Source organism: Heteronotia binoei, chromosome 16 (genome assembly GCF_032191835.1).
Source record: "Heteronotia binoei isolate CCM8104 ecotype False Entrance Well chromosome 16, APGP_CSIRO_Hbin_v1, whole genome shotgun sequence".
Lineage (NCBI taxonomy): Eukaryota > Metazoa > Chordata > Lepidosauria > Squamata > Gekkonidae > Heteronotia > Heteronotia binoei.
In genome coordinates this window covers 49160406-49181337 of record NC_083238.1, presented here as the reverse complement: position 1 = coordinate 49181337, position 20932 = coordinate 49160406, and the positions used below count along the sequence as shown (strand labels likewise).

Genomic DNA, 20932 nt, shown 5'->3' with positions numbered 1-20932 from the left:
TGGAGCAAAGGCAATTCTGAGAGGTTGTCCCCTCCTAGAACCAAAATAGCATCCATTGAAGTCTGCTGACTAACCGGAAGTTGTGTGGTTACCCTTTCCTCCTCACCTACAACGGCCGGAGCGGTGAATGGCTGAATGGTTACACGCAAGCTCAACTGATATGCAGCATTCTTCCTCCACAGCATATGCAAAAAAAAAGGGGGGGGGGGAGATTATTGTGGTTTGTAAACCAGGGCTTTTTGTAGCAGGAACTCCTTTGCATATTAAGCCGCACACCCCTGATGAAGCCAACCCTCCTGGAGCTTACAGTAGGCCCTGTACTAAGAGTCCTGCAAGCTCTTGGAGGATTGGCTACATCAGGGGTGTGTGGCCTAATATGCAAAGGAGTTCCTGCTACAAAAAAAGCCCTGTTGTAAACCATTCCTGCAAAACATTTTATGTTTTCAAGGCAACCTTTTCCCACTAACATTCTTCTACAGGTACTCAAAAGTGTACACATGAGGCACATTATGTTAAACTCATGTTAGCTGCATTTGGAACAAATTGGTATAAGGAGTTTTCATCACTACACGGCTGGAGATACAACATAACAGAACTGCTTGGAGCAAAGGTTTTTAAATGCAAATAACCGGTTTTGCCATAGGAAAAGCATTTTGTGTAACATTCCTCCTTTACCACAAATAGCCTTTTTGGCCATTGCTAACAGCAATTGCTCTTCATTCGACAAGGCTAACATATTCATCCGAGTTCAAGGCTGTTTAATCTCATTTCCATACAAATTCGTCTAGCCCAGAGGGTTAGGTGCAGAAGTCTCCACAATCTCTTGAACATGGTTAAAACAGCAGAAATATCCCTCAAGATACTCTACTTCTTTTCATCTCACTTCCTCCCTTTTAGCGTTACATCTGGTTCCAGCTGACCATTAGCCATAGTTACCTTCAAACCAGCATTTGAGACCCTGGCTTAGAAGTAGATGACAAACTCTCAAAGCTAGCTAGAGCTTGTTCATCTCAGTGCAGACACAACTGAAAGGAGGCAAGAGGGAGGAATTTCAGTGGCAGAGGAGAAGAAGGGGACACGGGAGCCTAAAGAGAATTTCTAGCCTCCTAAGAAATGAGGTAACGTTTCATCTACACTGAGCCACCATTTATGCCCACCCAGCATCCGTAGAATGTTTTGGTACAACTTTGGGACAACTTGGCACGGAGCAGCAGATGCTAGAATAGCATGAACCTGACCTGTTAAAACGACTGCTTCGTTTTAGTGAATAAGGGCCAAAAGCAGACATGAGGAGGACCTTCTGGACTTGCCAAAGAATGAGTGTGGAGTTGGTCACCTGACTGGAAAGTGGTCCTGGGGAGGAAAGGGTACTTCTTCACCTTTCCCCCTGATCAATAAGACATGCAAAGCACCGTTGGGGGTATGATTCAGATCAGAGAAAGTGCACAGGAGGGAAACAGTTAACGTGCACCCCTCCCCCCTCCATGCTATGCCCCGCCTCAACTGAATGTCTCCATGCAACTGCTTTATAATTTTTAAAATATCTGCAGGAAAGCACAACCGCAGAACTCCTTCATCATGTCTCCTTTGGCCCAATGCAACACACATTGAGCAGCATTCACCCCTTAGAGGATACACATCTCCTGAGACCACAGTTATGGGAGGGAGGGAAGGAAGGAGAGAATCTAAACACAATGAAAACTGTGAAATGAATGAGGAACAGCAAAAAAAAATTAAAATATGCCAAAAGCCAGTGAAAACAAAGAAAACAGGAGATTTTACTGAACAGAACAAAAAAATATTGACCAGTTTAAGTTTGAACACTGATATTGGATCACCCCACGCCTAGAAATTACTGCAATTTTAAGCTGAACACAAACAGACAAGACATTTTGGTTCACTGGGAGGTGTTTTGAAATTATTTATAAGTGCTGTGAGACAAAGACTTCCAGTAAAAACAAGCATTCAGATGTGATAGCGCGGCTATCAAACACCCATATCCTTAACATGAAGTTTTTATATGGTACACATACCACAACTCTTAAATCTGCTGGCTCATTCCTTTCAAACTACTTGGCATATCTGATGTCCATCTTCCCACAGACACAAAGTAGTTAAATTGGTCCTCAGCAGAGTCATTGCTCCCCCCCCCCCACTTCCCCTTTTGACCAATATTCCTTTTTTGGGGTTTCACCTATTCAGAACGCAAGCCATGATCCAAAAAGCTATTCCGGGCATGCGCAGATGAATTTTCGCCTCTTTGAATGTATGATCTCACCCCACCCCAACATGATGGTGTCATGTAACCACCGACTTGCTTTTGGAAGCATCTTCAGGTCCAAAAGCTGTTTGCTATGTGGCATGGTTTGAAAAACACACCAACCCAACCCACCTCAGGCAGGCGGAACAAATCTTGCGGCCTTCTACGTCCTTGCCATACTTTCTACTGCTTATAGAAGGAAAGCATTTCTGCAGAACCACAAATCCAGCCAAGGCCCTAGAAAGCAAAAGGTGCCCATCCCCATTCAACAAAAAGAAGCATTTTCTGAAGCACCTTCTCAGCATCACCTTTCAGTAATTAAGTCAAAGCCAAGAAGTGAGGCTCAGAAAAGCTAAAATAACATGTACATATTGATTTGCAAATAATTCGTAATTCATAGGTTAGCTTTCCTGAATTTCTATTATATGGCATTTTAGTAGTTTAATTTTGCTAACAGTTTTGTTTCAGTGAGGGCTTTTCCAGAGCAACTGTTATAATATCTCTGCTAAAAGAAGTCACCGTGTGCTTAGCTCGATTTCCTCTTCAAGATGTCCAGCTCCGAGCTAGAGAGCCAGTGAGGAAAATGGGAGCAGAAAAACAGGAAGCAGATAGATACATTTAAAAAAACGGTTTCAACTATTCACTCCCAGAATAATGGCACTTCATAGTTCTGAGCGACACAGTCTAATCCGCCTGAAAATAGCTTATTATATTTTTACTACTGCAAACCTCCCTCGTCCATTGTAATAAACCCAAACTGCCAGTGGAGGAAAAAAAAAATCTAATTTCCATTTATACCGTAGATTAATAAATAACCTGTAACATTCCAGTTCAGTGTATAGCGAGGGCTGAAATAATGAAAACACATTGCCTCTTTTTTTTCTTTTAGGTATACGAGACAGGCCCAAACATGATTGACGTGTCCCTTTGGAATAAGAAACACAGTTTAAAGCAGTGATCTACAGCATTGGTGCCAAATATTACCCACGTGCACTCAAGAGTAGATCCAGCGGCACGAGTTCTCAGATCTTCAAGGGTTGGGAATGAACAGACTACTAGCTGAGTGAAATGGTCACAATGCACTGGATTAGTCAAAAGGTAGGCAATGTACTCTTATCCTTCCAGACAGGGCTCTTTTTCTAGCAGGAGCTCCTCTGCATATTAAGCCACGGCCCCAGATGTAGCCAATCCTCCTGGAGCTTACAGTAGGCCCTGTGCAAAGAGCCCTTGAAGCTCTTGGAGGATTGGCTACATCAGGGGGGCGTGGCCTAATATGCAAAGAAGCTCCTGACAGAAAAAGAGCCCTGTGTTCCGGGACAGAAGGCTGCCAACAACACACTCATCATTTGGACATGCGTTTTAAGGGAACACAGATGCTTCGGCGTTTCCCAAAAACTATTGCCTCTGTTCCCTGGCGCATCCTTGCTGGCAAATCCACCGTCTTGACTACAACCGCAATTTAGTCACATGCCTTGCAAAGACCCTGAAGAAAACTTCATTTAGCCTGCCGCTGTCTTTGTTCAGTCCGAAGATCACCAGCTTACAAAAATAAGGGGTTTTTTTTTAAAAAAGGAGCAGTAATTGAGCAGCATGGGAAAACCCGGTGCCCCTTTTCCATTGCTCTGTTTTTTTAAACCTAATTCCCCCCCCCCCCAAAGTCCTAGTGTATATATGCACAAACAACCCTGTGTCCTGGAGGAGAAGGGGGAAGACATGTAACATGACATATGGCTACAACGCCATTAAAAGTGCCTTGTAACCTACACTGTCTACTTACAGTCCGCTCTTTCTGAGGAGGAGGGGCAACGACTTGGTAACATGCATGTTGCAGTTGCTGAACTTCAAAAAGTTTGGGAAAAGCGGAGAATGGCAGAAGAGGAGGAAGAGGAGGACTGACTACTCTCGTCTCAGTGACAAAGTGCATTTCGACAGCTGCCGGGAGCCACGGCAGCCTTTCCCCCCTCCCTCGGAACTGTCTTTGCGAACTCAGAGTCCAGAAGTCCTGTATGATCTCTGAGGCACTCCCGGTTCCAAGAAACAAAAGGAGAGGAAAAAAAGTCACAATCCGGTAGTCTTTGCAGAACTGCAGATTGAGGGCGGGGAGGAGAACTAACCCGTTTCTATTTCTCAGGAAAAAAAGCCAAAAAAGCTTCATTTCTTTTTTCCATAGGGATCACATTCACCATTTCCTCTGATCTTCTCAAGACTCACAGTGTTGAAATGGGACTGATCGGCCTACAATGGATTGCACATCACCCAAGGAGAAAGGAAGGCGTGGAAAAGGCATATAAGTACATCTTATACTGCTTCACAATCACATGGGGGGGTGGAGGGGCAGGAAAGGGAGGGGGGGAATGGGGGACCAGAACATGAGGTTTTATTGCTGTTTCAGTACAAAATATAATATGGTATCTAAAATGAATCTGAACGAGATCACAAAAAGCCAGGGTTTTCTTCCCCCCCACCATATTAGGACGATAGCTGCTGTCGACGCTCAAAAAGGAACTGGAGGGGAAAGGGGGGCGGGAAAGGCGGGACAACAAAGCTAAACTTGGGATATCAATTGCATATTGAAACTCGGGGATCGGGATTGCTTGGTGAGAGGAGCTCCTGGTGAGAGAACATCTTTCCCATTCCCCGCTTGGCCTAAGCGGTCCTCCTGTAGACTGATGGTCGAAAACCTATTGGTGTTCCCAGCCGCCAAGTTACTAACACCCTCGCTGCCTAGGCCAACGCTGGAACCTGCTTGGCCGCCGTTCACGTAGTCAAACGATTTAGTGGAGGAAGCGCTGGCGGTCCGGATCAGGCTGACGCTGTTGGCTTTCGACACCACCTGTCCGGCGGGTAGGCTCAGGTGCTTCTTCGTCGAAGTCATTTCGATCGCGTCCGGGCCCAGGTCAATCGACTGGTGGAGATACTGCTTGCGCACTGACTCTCGAGGGCTCTCACTGGATTTGGCGGCCAAGAAGATTTCTTTTTCCTTGGCCGCCCGGCCGCTCCCTCCTTTCCGCAAGCTGCCCCTCTGGGACGCAGAGGAAAGGGGTTTGGTACCGACAGGTTGGCTGCTCAGTGATGCCCCGGATGAAAATCCTTCGTCGGCATCATTCAGGTTCACAGATTCTTCTCTTCCGTTGATCCCGTCAGCATCTAAAACCCAGGATTAAAAAACAAAAACAAAAACAGGCTGAGAAACTAACCTGTTTTGTTGCAGGTTTAAGAAGTTTACAAGACGGCACCTAGAACACTGCTTTACTATTTAGTGTTTTCTGAATTGTATTAAAAACCTGAACAGCTTTCAGTGTTTTACTAAAAGGCTTTCAAGCGCAAGAAAATTCTTTTAGAAGAGCCCCAATCTAGATATTTGACAGAGTTTACTGATTTATATAAAAATAGAAGGCTGCTTAACTACTAGGTAGCTACTGGCCAAGTAATATTGAACCAATAACTGACATTCTGCTAGCACAGAGGAAGAGCTGCTTTATTCAGTATTTCCTATCTCTGTTATAAACCTTTCGTGATTGTTTCTTACATTAATTGCACAGATCACGGAGGATGAAGGCATAGAAGGGAAGCTGATAGCACTACAGCAAGGTTCCAAGAACCCCTTTGCAGAATCTACCCTTCTCCTCAAACCAATGATATGTATTCATCCTTCTGTGTTATGATTTCGGATCAGAGCGACTTAACGCTCCCCAGAAAGAAGCTTCCAAAAGTAGCAAAAGCCAAAGTCACTTCAGAAAGTCACTCGGTACAGGAATAGGATAGTCCCAACCCTGTGGCTAATTTCCAAGCCAAGACCACCAAGAAATGCACAGTAATGGTCTGTATATCAACACAGGTTTTCAAGCATTAAAATCACGATGTGGAATTAACAGCATCTTAATTAATGCGATTTTGGGGAACTAGCATAATCGGCATTTCTAAAACCCTTCCCATGTAACAGTGTAAAAAATGGGACTGGGTCTCGTAACATTACAATGTTATGGGAAGCAGCCTTCCATGGTCGATGCTGTCCACACAGCACTACTATAATGTTAACCACTAAAATACTAATAAGGCTTTCTTAATCTAATGTACTCCGCCCCCAACCCACGTACACTCTTTTTTACATTCTTCATTCCCCCTCCCACCTCCTCAAAAAGATTTAAATACTGCAGGCTTTTCTTTTAGACATAAACCAAATACTCAGAGAAGGGAGGGACTAGAGATTTTAAACCCTCGAGGTGTCGTTTGCTTGTATGTTTTCTGCGGAACAAATCTGTCGATTTCAGCTTTAGCAAATCGTAATATTGTCCCGCAGACCAAAAGAATACTTCAGAAACACTGTCTTCTTACACACTGTCATACAATACTTCCCAACGCGTCGAAGGAGACATTTTAAAAATAAGCCACTGTGCACATGGTATTCTTCAAGAATGGAAAAGGAGGGAGAAAAGCCATTTCATACGTACCTAGAACAGAACACCCTGAAAGCAAAAGCACCCCTTTTCCCCATCAGATACAGCTTTCAAATTTAGTTCACCATGCAAAGCTAGATGACAATGCGCTTGGCTGAGCAGCTGATGGCACCCCCCCCCCCCCGCCCCGCACAGCTGGCATGAAGAGAGAGGCCTCTGAACCACACAGGCAAGCTCCCTCCACGAAGAAATCAAGGCATCACGGCTTGCAAAGGACTCGAGGAGAAATGGTAAGGGACTGGCAGGACGGCGGACCTGAAGCAAATATACTGGAGAACCAAATGCTGCTGGAAAGTCCTTCGGACGGGGAGTCAGAGAGGCTTGGCGTGAGCTTTTCGGGATGCTATTACCATGCAGAGGTCCAGGCAGCTCAAAAGTGCTCAGGTGAGAAAGGAAAAAAAAAACCCGACAACGTGCAAGGTGGTACCTTTCGAGCCAGATGCCAAACACTCTTGAGTGAAGCTTTGAAGCAGCTGCGCTTCGCTAAGCGCGTACTAAAACACACACACGCCTTTCTGTTTATTCATATCCACCTTTCTTACTCAATCTCTGTCCCTGATCAGACCATAAGGGGCATAAGGTGTTCTCCTCACTATCCACCCCCCCCCCCAAAGTAGCAATTTTAGCACCTGAAATGCCATAGCCAGAAAAACACCTGCTGTGGTTCTTTCTCTTCCATTCTGTGTTTGGCGCATCAATGTACTGTGAGTGTTAACTTTGAACTGTAAACTTCTTTGAATGCAATGGCAGAAAGGCAGGACATAGACATATCCAATAAATCAAGGATAGAATCAGAACACTAAACCACAAATATCAACTATACCTTTTTCAAACTAAAATGACCGGGGGGAGGGGGGGGCTCTTTTGGTTTCTAGTTTGATTAAACTTTTAGTCCAGTAACCATGAATTATACGTGCTACAAGGCTACTGGCCCTGCCCAGTAGTTGAAGGAAATCACCACACTCTTTTTAAAACATACCCTTCTGACAATCCTCTCCTTGCTAACTCATAGCAAGGCCGGTGGGTGGGAGTAGGCGGCTGCTTAGAGTGCCACCTGGCCTAGGGGGCACCAAGAGAAGCCCCCTCTCCTCACATGCAGCGTGCGTTCTCCTTGGAGCCTGCCTTCCCCAATGAAAAGCAGGCTGCATAAAGTGCAGATGCTGCCCAGCTGGTTTTGCGTTCCCCGGGTCTGTTACAGACCTAGGAAATGCAAAAGCGGATGGTGCTGCGCTCCTTGGAGCTCAGCAGGGATAAATTAACCAATTGTAAAAGCCGAAGAAGAGCCAATTACAGTTTCTAAAAATTGGCTCCTGTTGAAGTTGTATGCTTCCTCATCCTTCATGCTTTACTTTAACAGAGCCATGGGGTCAGAGCCATAGCTCAATGGTAGAGCATCTTTCTCGCATGCACAAGGTCTTGTCCCTGGAACCTCCAGCTAAAAGGCTCAAGCAGAAATGGCCATGTGAAGGTCTTGTCCCTGGCACCTCCAGCTAAAAGGATCAAGCAGAAATGGCCATGTGAAGGTCTTGTCTCTGGCACCTCCAGCTAAAAGGATCAAGCAGAAATGGCCATGTGAAGGTCTTGTCCCTGGCACCTCCAGCTAAAAGGCTGAAGCAGAAATGGCCATGTGAAGGTCTTGTCCCTGGCACCTCCAGCTAAAAGGCTCAAGCAGAAATGGCCATGTGAAGGTCTTGTCCCTGGCACCTCCAGCTAAAAGGCTGAAGCAAAAATGGCCATGTGAAGGTCTTGTCCCTGGCACCTCCAGCTAAAAGGATCAAGCAGAAATGGCCATGTGAAGGTCTTGTCCCTGGCACCTCCAGCTAAAAGGATCAAGCAGAAATGGCCATGTGAAGGTCTTGTCCCTGGCACCTCCAGCTAAAAGGATCAAGCAGAAATGGCCATGTGAAGGTCTTGTCCCTGGTACTTCCAGCTAAAAGGCTCAAGCAGAAATGGCCATGTGAAGGTCTTGTCCCTGGCACCTCCAGCTAAAAGGCTGAAGCAGAAATGGCCATGTGAAGGTCTTGTCCCTGGCACCTCCAGCTAAAAGGCTCAAGCAGAAATGGCCATGTGAAGGTCTTGTCCCTGGCACCTCCAGCTAAAAGGCTCAAGCAGAAATGGCCATGTGAAGGTCTTGTCCCTGGCACCTCCAGCTAAAAGGTTTAAGCAGAAATGGCCATGTGAAGGTCTTGTCCCTGGCACCTCCAGCTAAAAGGCTCAAGCAGAAATGGCCATGTGAAGGTCTTGTCCCTGACACCTCCAGCTAAAAGGATCAAGCAGAAATGGCCATGTGAAGGTCTTGTCCCTGACACCTCCAGCTAAAAGGCTGAAGCAGAAATGGCCATGTGAAGGTCTTGTCCCTGGCACCTCCAGCTAAAAGGCTCAAGCAGAAATGGCCATGTGAAGGTCTTGTCCCTGGCACCTCCAGCTAAAAGGCTCAAGCAGAAATGGCCCTGTGAAGGTCTTGTCCCTGACACCTCCAGCTAAAAGGCTCAAGCAGAAATGGCCATGTGAAGGTCTTGTCCCTGGCACCTCCAGCTAAAAGGCTGAAGCAGAAATGGCCATGTGAAGGTCTTGTCCCTGGCACCTCCAGCTAAAAGGCTCAAGCAGAAATGGCCATGTGAAGGTCTTGTCCCTGACACCTCCAGCTAAAAGGCTCAAGCAGAAATGGCCATGTGAAGGTCTTGTCCCTGACACCTCCAGCTAAAAGGCTCAAGCAGAAATGGCCATGTGAAGGTCTTGTCCCTGGCACCTCCAGCTAAAAGGCTCAAGCAGAAATGGCCATGTGAAGGTCTTGTCCCTGACACCTCCAGCTAAAAGGCTCAAGCAGAAATGGCCATGTGAAGGTCTTGTCCCTGACACCTCCAGCTAAAAGGCTCAAGCAGAAATGGCCATGTGAAGGTCTTGTCCCTGGCACCTCCAGCTAAACGGATCAAGTAGTATTCTCACCATTTTTATTGCTTAATCTCACAGGGTTTTTTTTTGTTTTTTTAAAAAAATAAAATTAAAAAAATGTAAATTAAAAATGTAAATAGTTTCAAGTTTCTTCATTTCTCCTACAATTCCGTGTTTTTTTTAATTTCAGGGGGGGCACTAGTGGGCAGCTCACCTAGGGCACCAAAAACCCTAGCACTGGCCCTGTCGGTAAGTTAATACTATATCAATACCATGGGGTTGGATCGAAAGGTTGTTTTCTGCCAGAAAACAGGTCCATTGACTGGAGAGGGAGACAGTACCCAACTCACTGCATGAACATTCTTTTAACACTGCTTTTTTGGATCCTCCCCACCACCCTGCAGCCTCCAGAGTAGAATCCTGAGCACACCAATAGGCTTCAGCGGAAGCGGATAACTGGGAAATTTCTCTTCCATTGGCAGAGCTCTGTAGATGACATTCTGGATCCAACCCAAAGAACTTTTAACTTGTCTTGCAAATATCTGTAATTCTTCATCATCACGTGTATTTTCTCTCTCCTGTTCCCCATCCGCCCCCCCTCCTGCTTATCACGCAGTTTAGGTTTTAGAGATTCACCCCCTGAGGCCGTTGATTGTGTAATATATGATTGGTTTCCCCCTGCATTTTATATTTATTGTATTTAAATTATGAATATTCGAAACCAGGGATGTCGAACACATTTGTTATGAGGCCCAGATCTGACATAAATGAGGCCTTGTTGGGCAGGGCCATGTCGGGCTGGGCCATGTGTGTACCTATTTAAGATGAGGCAGCAGAGATATAAACTTTATAAAGCACACAGAAAAACACAATTAAAGTTTTGAGGTTTTTTAAAAAAAATTAAAACACAACATGCTTAAAACATTAACACTCGTTGGTCTTAAAGGTGCTTTCTTTGTATCTCTCCCATGGGATCCAGGGAACTGGGCAAAGGAAGCTCTGGCTCTTTCTTTCCTTCCCCAGGGGGCCAGGAGGAGGAAGAGCCTTAAGCTAATAGAAGGAAGAGAGGCTTGTCTCAATAGCTCTGCTGTGCAATTGAGAGAGCCTGGCAAAGCAAGCTCTTCCTCCCCCCCTTCCTGCCCAAGAGAAGCGCCTCAGCCAATGGAGAATACAGTCTTTGCTTTGTAGCTCCTGTGCAATTGACCAAGCCTTGCAAAGCAAGCTGTTATGAAGAAGGAAGCAAGAGAGAGGGCGAAGGAACCAGATGCTTGGGGGCCTGATAGGAGCCCTCCAAGGACCTGATCTGGCCCCCATGCCACATGTTTGACACCCCTGTTCTAAACTGTATACTATGTCTATATGATGTTACCTGCCCTGAGCCCATCTATGGGGAGGGTGGGATATAAGTGTGATGTAACGGTAAGAATAATTTTTAAAACCTGAATATTAAAAAGGTGCATCTATGAAATATCATTTTGTTCCATTTTTACATTACATGACATATCAGAAGTAATTACCAATTCAGTTTTCTGTAAGGCCAGCACCAATTTTGGTCATCAATACGCAATACATGCCAATGGGGCTTTTTTGGGAGCAGGAACTCCTTTGCATATTAGGCCACATCCCCGCTGATGTAGCCAATTCTCCAAGAGCTTACAGGGCTCTTCGTACAGGGCCTACTGTAAACTCTTGGAGGATTGGCTACGTCAGAGAGGTGTGGCCTAATATGCAAAGAAGTTCCTGTTACAAAAAAAAGCCCTGTGCGCCAAATCTGGGAACATGCTCTGTTTGCGATCGAGCCCAAACCCACTCAGACCTCTTTTTGTTCCAGAACAGCATCCCACTGAGAAGTCTGCATCCTGAGTTAAGTCTTTGGATTTTCTATTGTTGGAACCACAGTTTAGCATTATTCACTTCCATCTGTCCAACATCCATGACGAGATGATACACGCTCCGCAACAAAACCTAGATGGAATTTTTAAAATGATAACTGCCCCGTTTCAAAGTGTTCAAGGGCAGGGAGCGGCAGCACATCCTCGGCAAACCATTTTTTTTATTTTTAAAAGAAGATCCTCAGCAAAAGTGAGGACTTTCTTGGCATCCTTCTGGTCATGCACATGCAGGCTTTAGTTAGTACAATAAAATAAGACAAGATGGGACAAGAGGGAGGGAAGAGCTGACATTGAGGCTCTTGGGTACTCAGCATGCTCTGTCTCTGGGGTGGCCAAACTTGCTTCATGTAAGAGCTGCACAGAATAAACATCAGATGAGGGAGGGAGGGAAGGAAGGAAGGGAGGAGAGGAGGGGAAGGGAGGAGGGGAAGGGAAGGAGAGGAAGGGAGGAGAGGAGGGGAAGGGAAGGGAGGAGAAGAGGGGAAGGAGAGGAAGGGAGGAGGGGAAGGGAGGAGAGGAGGGGGAGGAGACAAAGGGAGGCGAGGAGGGGAGGGAGGAGGAGGAGGAGAGGAAGGGAGGAAAGGAGAGGAAGGGAAGGAAAGGGAGGAGAGGAAGGGAGAAGAGGAGGGGAAGGGAGGGAGGGAAGGAAGGAAGGAAGGAAGGAAGGAAGGAAGGAAGGAAGGAAGGAAGGAAGGAAGGAAGGAAGGAAGGAAGGAAGGAAGGAAGGAAGGAAGGAAGGAAGGAAGGAAGGAAGGAAGGAAGGAAAGGGAGGGAGGGTTGGAAAGAAAGCAACTTCAACTTTAAATGCATTCTCCAAGACAACGGCTGGCTTGGTTTGGAGAAGCAATTTAAAGAGACAAATGCCTTCTCCAAGCCGGCTGATGGGGCGGTGGAGGCTTTGAGAGCCACATAACATGCATGAAAGAGCTGCATGTGGCTCTCAAGCCACAGTCTGGCCACCCCTCCTCTGTCGCAAATTCTAAGATGGCTTAATGTTTTCAGCATGATTTCCCTCTAGCGCAGGGGTCCTCAAACTTTTAAAATAGGGGGCCAGTTCACTGTCCCTCAGACTGTTGGAGGGCCGGACTGCCGTTACTGTACAAGGCCGTGGGCCGTCAGTTCTCCGTCTTCTGCATCTCTCTCCCTTCCCCACACCACACACCCCGGCCTGGGAACTCACCTCACCTCAGTATCACCTCACACTCTGTCTCCGCTGCCTCAGCCCAGTGCCGGAAGTGTGCGTTGCTAACGCGAGTTTAGGTCGAACGTCACTTCCAGTCTGATTTTGCCATAACCTGGTGGGCTGCATAAACGTCCTCAGCGGGCCGCATCTGGCCCGCGGGCCGTAGTTTGAGGACCCCTGCTCTAGCGCCTGACATCTTGACTCCTCCCCGCCCACCCAACCATCAGCTCACATGTACTGCACATTCACACTAGAAGGAACCCGGGATGTTAAATCTTCCTCTGGGCGATTTGTGAAGCTCGTGCAGGAAAGAACTGTCAAGTCCTTGGTTGTTAAAAGGGATAACAGGAGCAGTTAGCGAGGCTGGAACACAGCGCCAAGAAAAGGGGCAAAAAAGGTTGCAGGAGTAGCTTAGGGGAGATGCAAGTAACAGTAAAAATTCCGTATCATTTTACAGAAATTAAAAGATCCCTCCACCAGCATCAGGGGGACTGTATCCTGATGACACGTGCTGCGCCTTGAAAAGACAAACCTCTCGGTAAAGAGGAAAAGTTAAGTGACATAAATAAAAGAACAACCTGAAGAATACCACTGTATAAGGCTGTAGGAATTTCCCCTCCAAGTCTGGCTGCTTCTATTAGGGCAGCCTGGTTGTCGTAGCCACAGTCTCAAGACCAGAGTATCTCTGCCGCTGAATCGTTTTAAGAAACGGCTGAACTGTTAAGAGACAGTCCGCTCCCATGAGTCTCATGGGATGAAAAATTATTTCCATGAATTAGAAAGCTGGTGAATAAATAGATTTCTAAAAGTTTGGCAGGGATTCCCCCCCCCCCTTGCAAAAATAGTTCTCATACTCTCTAAACGGATTCCCATTTTTCAAAAAATGATCTCAGCGTGTTCGATTTGGGGAGTCCTCTGTTTCACATGAACACGCTCAGGAATAGGGCTTTCCCAAACTGTCCCAAAGTCAAACAGATTTTAACTGTGCCGAGCGAAGTGTCTTAACACTGGCTCAGAATTCCTCCAGATCACACAAAGGAACTCCTAGAGAGAGAGGCAGGAGAATGCGCATCACAGGCAACAAACAATACACTCTGGGATAGCAGAAACATTTGAGAACGGAAAGGAATTCTGATCGGGAACGAGCAGCTAAGCTCCTCCCCCCAGCCTTACTGACTTCCGCTTCCTCATCTCTGTCCTACCCTCTGCGGTGGCGGCTGCCAAGTTGGGCTCCCGTGAGCCATGCTCAGGGGTCCGGAGTGCCAGCATGTCCCCCTCTTGCTTGCGTTTGATCCCCAGGTCTTTGGAACCGGGAAGGACCGGGGATCCGGGAATGCTCAAGTCATCATTTGAGAAGTCAAAGCCATCTGGGATTCAACATATAATATTTTAGTGCTTGTCTACTCTTTTTTTCCTGAACATCCCAACCCCGGGTCAGGGAAATCTTTTACACAGGACACTGAAACACACAAGAACATCATTGGCACATGTTGCTAGGCAAGGACATCAGCGGCACGCCACATGAATAAGGAGATATGCTGCAGAGTATACAAAGAGACTAGCACACAACAATTCAGCAATAAGGACACATATGACCAAGGATTTGCAAAATGGTAGTACTCGTTTTTAGGGTTAGGCAGCCAGAGAGGAATGAAGAGGGGGGGGGAAAGGTTTTTTTTTTTTGTACAACTTTAGTATCGAAGAAAATGCTTAAGAAGGAACAGCTACATATTTAGAATTTCAATTTTATGCTTTAATGAAACGCTACTCATGAAAAGGGAAGGATCTTAATCATTATGTTGTTCGAGAGACTGAAAAATTACCGTGTTCACATTTTTCTTTATTATTCTGTTGACAACAACTGAATATCACACCAAAGCCTTAGTTAGAATGCAGCACGTAATGAAGAGTGAAAAAAGTTCCTTAAGTTGATATAGGTATATTCAGGGCCTGCAAAACTAGGTGATTGCCTAGGGCGCCAGCCTTCTGGGGGTGCCAAACTGGGTGCCCCTCCCATGTGATTCAGTGACATCATCAGTGCAGAGGGGGGGCATCCAAAGTTAGCCTTGCCTAGGGTGCCAGACAGTCTAGGGCTGGCCCTGGGTATATTATAATAGGCCTTCCCTATTTCAGTTAAGAATCTTAATAGGGTACTAGACAAGTATGTATTATATGAAGTTTTAAATTTAGATAGAGTGAAAGTGTCTGGGAAATTTTGTTAATAAAACCCACGATTCATACGGTTGCATCCTTCCTCCCAATTCCACACCTCACTGTGCAGCCCCGCCCCCCCCCCCCGATCCATGCGGAGGAGCAGCCATTACCAAGAATCCCCTTCCCGCAGGAAATAACTCTGGGGCCATCAGAGGCTGAAAGAGGGAGGGGCTGGGGGGAACTCTTCTCCTCTTGGTGGAATAGTGCTGAGGCACAAATCATAGTTTTACAGGTGAATTCGCTTTCGTCTTTCCATTGTGCTTTTAGAATCTGAAACATCGTTAGATACGTATTGCCAGGCCTCAGTTTCAGCAGGAGCTCACAGGAGTTCAGCTCCTGAACCTTTCTGAGGGTTCTCCCTCCTCCGCCCCACCTACCTTTTCCATTGAATAGGAGGTGCAGCTGCATAACTATCCCTGGATTAGGCGAGCGGGCAGCCAGCCAGCCACCAGGGGCTTTGCCACGCCCCCAGCAGCCCTCATTAACCCCTGGAGAAGCCTGTGCCACCCTGTCTCCACTTCTGATGTGATTTTGGGTGGCGGGTGGCTTGCTGGCCTTTTGACTGGGGAGGAGGCGGCCCAGGAGAGTGAGGCCTACTTGGGTTGGCTGGATCTCTAGCCAGCCCAAGCAGGCCTTGCTCACCTGGGGCTCTCCTTTCTTGTATTGGGTTGCTTTTGGCTGGGGGGGTTGTATGCTAATTAGTTATGCTAATGAGCTCAGCCACCTATTTTTCTACGAAATGACCCCTGCATATTGCCATCTGGTACTATGAAATACTCAGAATGAGGGCATAATTGTAAGAGGAGGAGAGGAGGAGATTTTTTTATTTATTTCGATTTATATCCCGCCCTACCCCACCGAAGCAGGCTCAGATTGGATTTATACCCCGCCCTCCACTACCCAAAGAACTCTCAGAGAGGCTTACAAATCTTCTTTCCCTTCTCCTCCCCACAACAGACACCCTGTGAGGTAGGCAGGGCTGAGAGAACTCTCCGAGAACTGCTCTTGATCAGAACAGCTTTGCGAGAACTTGTGGCTGACCCGAGGTCACATCAGCAGGTGTATTTGGAGGAGGGGGGAATCAAACCTGGTTCTCCCAGGTAAGAATCTGCACACTTAACCAACACACCAAACTGGCTCTCACACACCGGAACTGTAGAAGGCAAAAGAGAATCATTTCAGATGCTAAAGAGGCAACCTGGAGCATCGAATATTGAGACGAGGTGTCAGCAATTCTAAGTTCTAGCCCCGCAGCATAACTTGTGTGCTGCTGGATACCATTCAAGTCATTCAAGGTTTCCCCGAGCTATAAAATAAGGGCCATACTTACCTCCCTCCAAACGGCACGGTTGTGACGATTACCGGTTCTCATACATACAACACAAGGCAAATGATCAGCACTCTGTGTGCATTGCAGAAACAGACACTTAAGATTCAAGCCTGGAAAACCATTTGTAGCCATGGAAATGGAAGAATGTTCTGCCACATTCGCTATTCGGCACGCGGTTAGAGCTCACCTTCTCTCCTCCAGCGGTGGCGGCGGATGGAAGCGGTGGTGATGGCGGTCCGAGAAATCCTCGGCACTGTCGGAGTGACCTCCACCTTCAGCACTTTCTGCCCTCCTTGGGATGCGTCGGGAGCATCAAAGGGCAAGGAGTTCTTCATAGCGTTCGCAACCTATCACGACAACAAAAGGCGGATGAGACGAGACTGGGAGAAAAAAAGAAAACAGACTGCTGCTATCGGTTTAGCTTTTAGTCTGGTGAATGAGTGCAACCATTGCGTTGTGGATGTTATAGAGCAGGGGTGTGGGCCGGATCTGACATGAATGAGACCTTGTTGGGCTGAGCCATGCCAGGTTGGGCCGAGCCATATCGGGCCAGGCCACGTGTGTACCTATTTAAGATTAGGTAGCAGAGATAGAAACTTAATAAAGGACACAGACAAACACAATTAAATATATTTTTAAAAGACTTAAAACATGCTTAAAACGTTAGCACTAATTGGTCTTAAAGGTGCTTTCTTTGTATTTCTTCCATGGGATCCAGGGAACTGGGCAAAGGAAGCTCTGGCTCTTTCCTTCCTTCCACAGGGGACTGGGCGAGGTGGGAGAGCCTCAGTCAATAGAAGGAAGAGAGGCTGGGCTCAGTAGCTCTGCTGTGTGATTGAGAGCCTGGAAAAGCAGGCTCTGTCTCCCCACCCCTTCCTCCCCAAAGGAGGAGCCTCAGCCAATGGAGAAAATAGAGGCTTTGCTCTGTAGCTCCTGTATGATTGAGCAAGCCTGGCAAAGCAAGCTGTTATGCAGAAGGAAGCAAGGGAGAGGGAGAGGGAAGCAGATGGGAGCCAGTCGCCAGGGGCCTGATAGGAGCCCTTTGGGGGCCTGATTCAGCCCCTGGACTGCAGGTTTGACACCCCTGTTATAGAGGTTGCTTGGCTCCATGAAAAGAAGCACTGAAAATAAAAAAAAACATCAGTACTGGATACAAGTCCAAAAAAATTCTAATGTAAAAAACTTTGGGTTGTTTACATGTGCATCTCTTGATAAAGATACTTGATCGAAACGGGAAGTATAACAATCAAAATTCCACTGAGAACTCATTTTTATGCACATTTGGAAAAATTATAGTGTTGGACTGGAAGGGCTACTGGCCTGATCCAACATGGCTTCTCTTATGTTTTTGTGTCTGGGGCAGTGAAGCTCTGTATACTTGGTGCTTGGGGGGCAACAATGGGAGGGTTTCTGGAGTTCTGGCCCCACTGATGGACCTCCTGATGGCACCTGGTTTTTGGGCCACTGTGTGACACAGAGTGTTGGACTGGATGGGCCATTGGCTTCTCTTATGTTCTTACAACTTTTCTGTCATTCACCCAAAGTGAATGACATCAAAGACTGGGGAAGGTGCTTGACCGAATATTTATTTACTGTAGTACTTTATGATAGTCTTTTGCCAATCATGTCAACTAAGCAGAAATACCAGGATACCTAGAAGCTGGATGGAGAAGTGGGGGGCGGGGGAACAGGCATGGAAGATGCTCAAAAGGTGAAGAGGGGCAGAGGAAGGGGAAGAAAGCAATGTGGAAAGGCAGCAAAGGAAACCCAGAAAAGGAGGAGGAGGAGAAGCCGAAGAAGCAGCAGCAGCAGAAGAAGAAGAAATTGAATTTACACCCCACCCTCCACTCTGAATCTCAGAGTGGCTTACAATCCCCTTTACCTTCCTCCCCACAAGAGACACCCTGGGAGGTGGATGGGGCTGAGAGAGTTCTCCCAGCAGCTGCCCTTTCAAAGACAACTCCTGCGATAGCTATGGCTGACCCAAGGCCATTCCAGCAGCTGCAAGTGGAGGAGTGGGGAATCAAACCTGGTTCTCATAGATAAGAGTCTGCTCACCTAACCACTACACCAAAAGAGAGTGTGGGTGAGGCAAAGAAGGACAAAGAAGGGAAATTAAAAAGGGACAAGGAGGGGTGTGAAAGGAAGAGGCACAATGAGAGGGGACTGGAAATTGCTGCACTAAACACTCCCAGAGGATAAGAGGTTCACTTTGCTGTCTTTTACTACCACCACCATCACAGAGAAGAATACCTGCCCTCTTCAGGAGGAATGCATGGGGGGGAAGCTATAGAATTTAAAGATAAATTACTGCTTTGAATAGCTGGGGTGCTTGGATACTAACTAGATGGGGATTAGAATTGCTTGAAGGTCATTGGTAGATAATTCATCTCTCTACAACTAGGCTACTTGGAGAACCTTCGGGGGGGGAGGGGGGGGATGCTGGGGAGGCAAGGCATTCTGGATCTCTCCATTATGAGAAGACCGAAAAAGGGAGAGAGATTCTTAAAGGAAAACAGAGCAGCGTAAAGTAAAGTGGGGCTGGGAGAAAACTGACACGTGTATGAAAGAAGATGGTTGCCTGCTGTTAGCATCATACAGCAAGACAAACCAAACAAAAACAGCAACCAGATTTCGTTGGGTTCTTTTGTTCAGCTTTAGGCACAAGTGGAAGCCGAATGCAAATACCAATCCGCCTACATGCTTTACACTATTACTGATCTCCAAGGAACCTCTTCAGCAGGCTCAATTGTTCGTTTAGATTTTCCAATCTAGTAGCCCATTTAATCATTTCCTGCAGGAAGTCGCTGTTCCAATAATTCACCAGGTAAGAAGCATTTAAATCATCCTCTTTGAGAGCAACGTCTAAGTCACCCAAAGCAATTAATCAAGACAGCTGATTAACCACCTCTATTGGAAAGATGAAAAATGTATTGCCAAAGTGCGACTCCTTAGCGCTCTCCTTTGCAAAAAGAAATAATTGCTAATACTTAAAAGCTAGATAATTATTCCACCGATTTTACCTCCTGTTGCGTGTATCCCCCCCTGGCCACCTTTGCTGTCTCCTAAAGCTCTTGAGTCTAATGCAGCTCAGCACAGAATCAAATATGGCTCTTTTTTAAAATAAAGAAAATTCAAGCCTAATTGTTAAGGTATATTGAAGAGGTAACGGAGATGCTAGAATCAGCTCTTTTTTTGTAGCAGGAACTCATTTGCATATTAGGCCACACACCCCTGATGTAGCCGATCCTCCTGGAACTTACAGTAGCCTTGTAAGAAGAGCTCTGTAAGCTCTTGGAGGATTGGCTACAGCAGGGGTGTTAGCCTTTACTGGCATAAAATATATAAATATATATATCAGAGCAAATTGGTTAAAAAAAAAAGATAAAATGGAACGATTGCATACAGATACATCAGGAAAAGCATAAACAAAAACTATTTCTCTGAGATCCTCTGGCGTGCCTTTAAAACAGAATAAAGAAACTTAGCCACTTTCTCAGTGACACTTGATGAAGTATCGTTCAAAAGACTATAGACCTTAAGTGCATCAGAACAATCAACCATGCTAACAGCAGGGGTGTGTGGCCTAACAGGCAAAGGAGTTCCTGCTACAAAAAAAAGCCCTGGCTAGAATACAGCTAGTACAGGAAGGGAAGGGAACAGCAGGCAAATATTTGAGACTAAAAGCTTTTTCTGCTTTAAACAAAGGGAAATGGACAGAGGTGAACCATTGCTAATAACGCAAGTGCGACTTATGCACAAAATTATGCCAGGGCACTAAAACAATTGTGCTAGGTGTACTTGTGACTTATTGTCAGACCAAGGTGTGTTGCTTCCTAATGGAAGACTTACAACCACCTGTGTTTGGGCTGTGAAAACTTTACAGATCTACTCTGTACTACTGATCAGCGTATCAATTATCAGTAATGCCAAGTTGCATAGATGCAGCTGTTTAGACAGGTTTCCTGACACCAGCTCTGTGTCGATCTGAATTTTGATCTTAATTTTGATACAGTTTTGGCTCTTCAATGATAAAACGTGGCCGTCCCCTGCTCCGATCTTCAGAGCATTCAGCGACTGGCTTCCCCTGACCTAAATACGCCCCTTGAAAAAATGACATAAAATTAAAAGTACTTGCCGCAGACCCCTTGTAAGAAGAGGCCTTAGCCAAACATGCCCCTCTCGAAGTGGCATTCCAATAAAGTTAGTTGTTAATTGAATATCGTTTTTGTCTTCTCTACTGAGAAGAAATTCTTGTTGTTACATGTAAATGCAGGCAATCACAAACAGAAAATAGGCAATACAAAGGCAAGCAGATATGTAACACATTTCCACATTTATTTCCAATCTCTCTCTCTCATGGCTTTTTTGTATCAGGAACTCCTTTGCATATTAGGCCACACACCCCTGATGTAGCCAATCCTCTAAGAGCTTACAGGGCTCTTCGTACAGGGCCTACTGTAAGTTCCAGGAGGATCAGCTACATCAGGGGTGTGTGGTCTGATATACAAAGGAGTTCCTACTACCAAAAAAAGCCCTGCACGCACGCGCACACACACACACACGCACACGTTTCCTGCAAGCAGTCAACTGTTCTGCCCACCTCTGGCTCTTCATTCCCACCGCATAATTTAAGTTCCAAAGTTCCAGAGCTTAGGTGGCAAATGCATATTGTTCCTGCATGCTGCTGTATACCGGAGAGAC

The 20932-nt window shown here is 46.3% G+C and overlaps 2 protein-coding genes across 3 annotated transcripts in view; both read right to left on the bottom strand.

Annotated features, from left to right (window-relative positions):
• The window catches only part of ORC2 (origin recognition complex subunit 2), a 67647-nt gene that overhangs the window by 41454 nt on the left and 5261 nt on the right, over positions 1 to 20932 (bottom strand). The gene's annotated exons all lie outside the window — the stretch shown is intronic.
• HYCC2 (hyccin PI4KA lipid kinase complex subunit 2) overlaps positions 3914 to 20932 on the bottom strand; it is a 32222-nt gene continuing 15203 nt past the window's right edge. Inside the window, exons 9-11 of one of the 2 annotated variants that reach the window (XM_060256997.1) lie at positions 16416 to 16575; positions 13887 to 14051; positions 4776 to 5407 (exon numbers count right to left, since the gene is read on the bottom strand). In XM_060256997.1, coding sequence (XP_060112980.1) covers positions 4806 to 5407; positions 13887 to 14051; positions 16416 to 16575 — 927 coding nt within the window. In that variant the 3' untranslated portion in view covers positions 4776 to 4805. Of the gene's footprint in view, positions 5408 to 13886; positions 14052 to 16415; positions 16576 to 20932 lie in introns of both variants that reach the window. The other variant, XM_060256998.1, reaches the window with a different exon arrangement.